A 4,123-nucleotide genomic window follows, 5' to 3' on the forward strand; every position below is an offset into this window, starting at 1 on the left:
CAACTGGGGCATGCGCTTTTCAAATGCAAAATTTTTGGCACTAACTTCGTATCTCTACAATGGATTGATAGGTCTTTCTGTTCTTATTGTACATTAACGACCTTCCTTCCTCTGCTAAGCAGGTGACGCATTACTTTATGGGTTCACTGTAAATGATTGAGATGATGACCAACTCCAAGACGACCTATGTAAACTAGAGCAATGGCAAAATATGTGGCAAATGTAACTCAACGCATCAAAATGCAAAACATCGTGCAATTTCAATAAGTCCCCACCTGAAAATAAATATATATGCTGCGGAGTGAGTTGAATTAGAGCAAGTTCAGGATATCCCCTACTTAGGAGTTACCTTGACAAAATTGAAATGGTCCCAACACCCATCGAAAATTTTCAACAAAGCATCCAAAGTGATGGGAGTGGTGCGGCAGAACCTATATCATTATCCCAGATTAGCCTACATAACATTAGTCATACCAATCCTTGAATATGCAACTTTACAATAAAAAGGACGTACAAAAATTGGAGAAAGTACAAAGGAAATCTGCACTGTTTTGCATGAAATACAAATAAAAGGGCTGTAATGTTTGGCAACAGGCCAATATTTTTCCCAAGTCATTGTTGTTATTAGTCCTCATTCTTGAGCACGTCTCTCAAAATTTGTGATCGGATTGGCTGGACTTTGGAGTGAAGGTTACTTTGTGTAACATGAAATGTTATGTGCACTTTCGATAGGCTCCTTTAAGAGACCTTGCACTGAAATTATATGCAAGTTGATTTAACACCACATGCTCCCTATGTCCTCTATGAAAGGTGCTGGGTTAGACCTTACTTTGTGTAAAATTCTCAACAAATCTGTCATTTCAGCATCATGGTCACTGCCCCTAAGTAAATTATGATCATCAAGCCAATAGCTGGGCAAAGACTTTTCAGAAACACATTGAATATAGGAATCCAGTAAATGCAGAAAGCATTTCTCTATGCAGAGAATGTTCCAAAATTCTAGTGGGCACTTTTCAAGTTCCCAGAATAGAACTGTTTTCAACTGATAGGTCTTTAATGTTTTACAGTAGTATGAGAGATGGTCTTTAAATATAATTTTCAGAGCTAGGTAACAGGCCTTTGCGACCTCAGGTATACGCTGACTAAGGTAGGTTTCACAATGTGGAAATGACACCAACCACTCCAGGTCATAATTATCAAAGACTCCTGAAGACTCCTGAGATGATTTGGGTACAAGAATGTATCCACTTTCCAAAACATGTTTCACATCTTTTGGTGTTGGCCAATATCGCGTACGTCCAAACCACTCTCGAGCACATTGTGGCCACTGTCCATAGCAATGAATGCCAAAGACTATATCAGCTTCAAATATTACAAATTTCTGATTTTCATTCCAATACCAGGTTTGTCCAATGGGATACATAGTCAACTTTATCGCAGGGCCAATAGGCTCTAACTCAACAACAGCGGGGTGCCTAAATGGACCAAAAATACGAGAAGCTGGTAGATTGCATTCTTCAATGGAATCTACTGACTTAAATACAGCCTTCTTCACCTTCCCTGATGACAGATAAGTTTGACCTTCCTCATGTTCACAATATGGATGCCAAGATGAGGCAAGGTTTTCATCTGTGCTTGGATTCAAAGACAGTTTGACAAAACCAGATCCATTACTGACATCCTGTATTTTAAACAATGAACCTGTTTCATTCAAGCTCTTTGTCATAACATCAGTATACTGCACTATAACATCAATATCTGTGCGTAAGCTGGTGAATGATGTGTTACATGGTAAGCAAAAACAAAAGAAACGCAAGAGAAAGCGACACCACTGATCACGATAACTGTTCTTCAAATCCAAAACATATGACTTCCCCAGTCCTTCTGCAGAACTTCCAACCAATTTCCACTCTAAATGCCTGCAATTTATGGTTGCACAGGTTTTATTGGATATCAGAACAATGCATTTCTTGGTCACATCATCCAGAGAATCAACATCTAGGGAATGCCAATTGCCTTGTGTATTATGAATTGAGGTTAGTATTTTGACCAGTTGCCTTCGAGCTAACTTACAAAAGCAGCATGTTCTCCTTTTTATCCTTATCGGGCAATATGTGTTGACATGGTTCCAGCAATAAGAAACCAATGGCTGAAATGTAAAATGTGAACTTCAGTTATTAAACTATTGACTCTTAGGAGTGAGAGAGACTGTATAAATAATAATAATAATAATAATAATAAAGAATGGCGGCGAGTAGTGTGGACGTGTTTTAGCGCTATTCTGATACCATGAAAGCAAGCCAAGCTTGGAGCGCCAATATACATCCAGACAAGTTGCTTTTTAGCTTGACAATAGGGAGCTTAAGCAACGGCGACGGCAACGAGAACGTCACAAATTTGCATATTTAGTGGGTAAAAACAATAGCTTTTGCATGCTCTGCACGTGCATTTTTCACTTTTGTCCATTTCGTTGCCGTCGTCAGCAAAACAACAACGTGAAATAGGCAAGTTTTTGGTTTTATAAAGAACGTCAGCACTTGAGGATAAATTTTCATTTTCTCTCATAAAATGGAGTGCTATTCCGACTGGTGTCATCTTTGAGGAATTACCACACCCTTGTCATATTAAACCCGCTGAAATAATCCCGAAGCGATTGAAATAACGCAAATTTATATTTTGAGACGACGTTCTCGTTGCCGTCGCCGTTGTCGTTGCTTAAGCTCCCTAGTGGCTCCCAGAGGTGTGTGAGAAGTATTTTTACTTTGTGAACAGTCAAACCTGGGATAGGTGAGACTCTGGGTGCCTCCTAGCGAAGGGACACGAGTATTTCAGTTATTTGGATTTGAGTTATTTGGATTTTGCGTTATAAATGAGTTATAAAATGACGGAGCAGAACGGGACTGGTGGTCAGCCACAGACTGGACCAAGGATCAAGTGGACGGATGAATTGACATTTTGAGAAGGATGCAGAAGGCTACCATCTCGAGTTCTCTCAACATAGTGAGAACTTTCAAAGCTACCGGCCAATTGACTTTCCCCGTGGGAATAGTGTAGGAGCTCTATATAGTTTTAGTATTAGAGAGCCTTAGATTGTCTGTAAGATTTTTTATATTTTATTGCTAATTTATTTGTTTATTTATTTATTTATTTATTTATTTATTTTTTAACTCAGCAGTTTTCTTTTTATAGTTCCCTCAGATCGCATAGGTTACGGTGCGCACCCTATGTGGTTCTATTTTAGCATTTATACATTTACCAACTGTACATAATAATCATCATCATCATCATCATAATAATAATAATAATAATAATAATAAATTTAAGTGTCAAGTGTATTTAGCACTGAGGAACTAACTGGAGACACTGTACAAAAATCAAATCAACACATCAAATCATAGATTGGTTTTTGAGGAGAGGAAAACCGGAGTACTCAGAGAAAAATCTCTTGGTGCAGAGTAGAGAACCAACAAACTCAACCCACATATGACGCCAAGTCTGGGAATCGAACCCAGGCCACATTGGTGGGAGGTGAGTGCTCTCACCACTGTGCATGTACATCTGGATGTTGTTAACTCATTCACACCAAAAGCACCTCCAATCAAAGAGTAAAAGCACCTGCCGTTAGCAAGAGTAACCTGGGGGTGTAGGGATGGGGCACTGGTGAGAGCACTTGCCTCCCATCAATGTGGCCCAGGTTTGATTCCCAGACTCGGCATCACGTGGGTTAAGTTTGTTGGTTCTCTACTCTGCACTGGGAGGTTTTTCCCCGTGTACTCCGCTTTTCCGCTCTCCTCAAAAATCAACATTTGATTTGATTTGTGTTGATTTGTTAATTTCAACTTACAGAGTCCCCAATAAGTGCTCCAGCGCCAGAAAATTAGATAATTATGTAAATAAGTTCCTTTCCTTTCCTTTCACTCTTGGGTGGGGAAGGGTCTAGGAATCAAAGGTATTTTCCTCATCTTTGTACACAACAGTTGTTACCTTAAACTGTGCAATTTATTTAAGAATACTGCTGTTAAAGCAGAAAGAAAAGTCTTTTGTGTTTGGAAGGTTATCAAAGTAGTAAATTGTGTTTTTTGAAACTAATGTCTTTACAGAACAAAATTTTGAGCTCAAGGTG

The 4,123-nt window shown here is 39.0% G+C and overlaps 1 protein-coding gene across 2 annotated transcripts in view; it reads right to left on the minus strand.

Moving 5' to 3' along the window:
* Nucleotides 1-423: 423 nt before the first annotated feature.
* Nucleotides 424-4,123, minus strand: part of LOC137985731 (protein mab-21-like) — a 5,242-nt gene continuing 1,542 nt past the window's right edge. The window contains exon 2 of one of the 2 annotated variants that reach the window (XM_068833346.1): nucleotides 424-2,149. In XM_068833346.1, the coding sequence (XP_068689447.1) occupies nucleotides 776-2,149 (1,374 nt within the window). In that variant the 3' untranslated portion in view covers nucleotides 424-775. The remainder of the gene's footprint in view (nucleotides 2,150-4,123) is intronic. The other variant, XM_068833347.1, reaches the window with a different exon arrangement.

Source organism: Montipora foliosa, chromosome 2, assembly GCF_036669935.1.
Source record: "Montipora foliosa isolate CH-2021 chromosome 2, ASM3666993v2, whole genome shotgun sequence".
In the NCBI taxonomy this organism is placed as follows: domain Eukaryota; kingdom Metazoa; phylum Cnidaria; class Anthozoa; order Scleractinia; family Acroporidae; genus Montipora; species Montipora foliosa.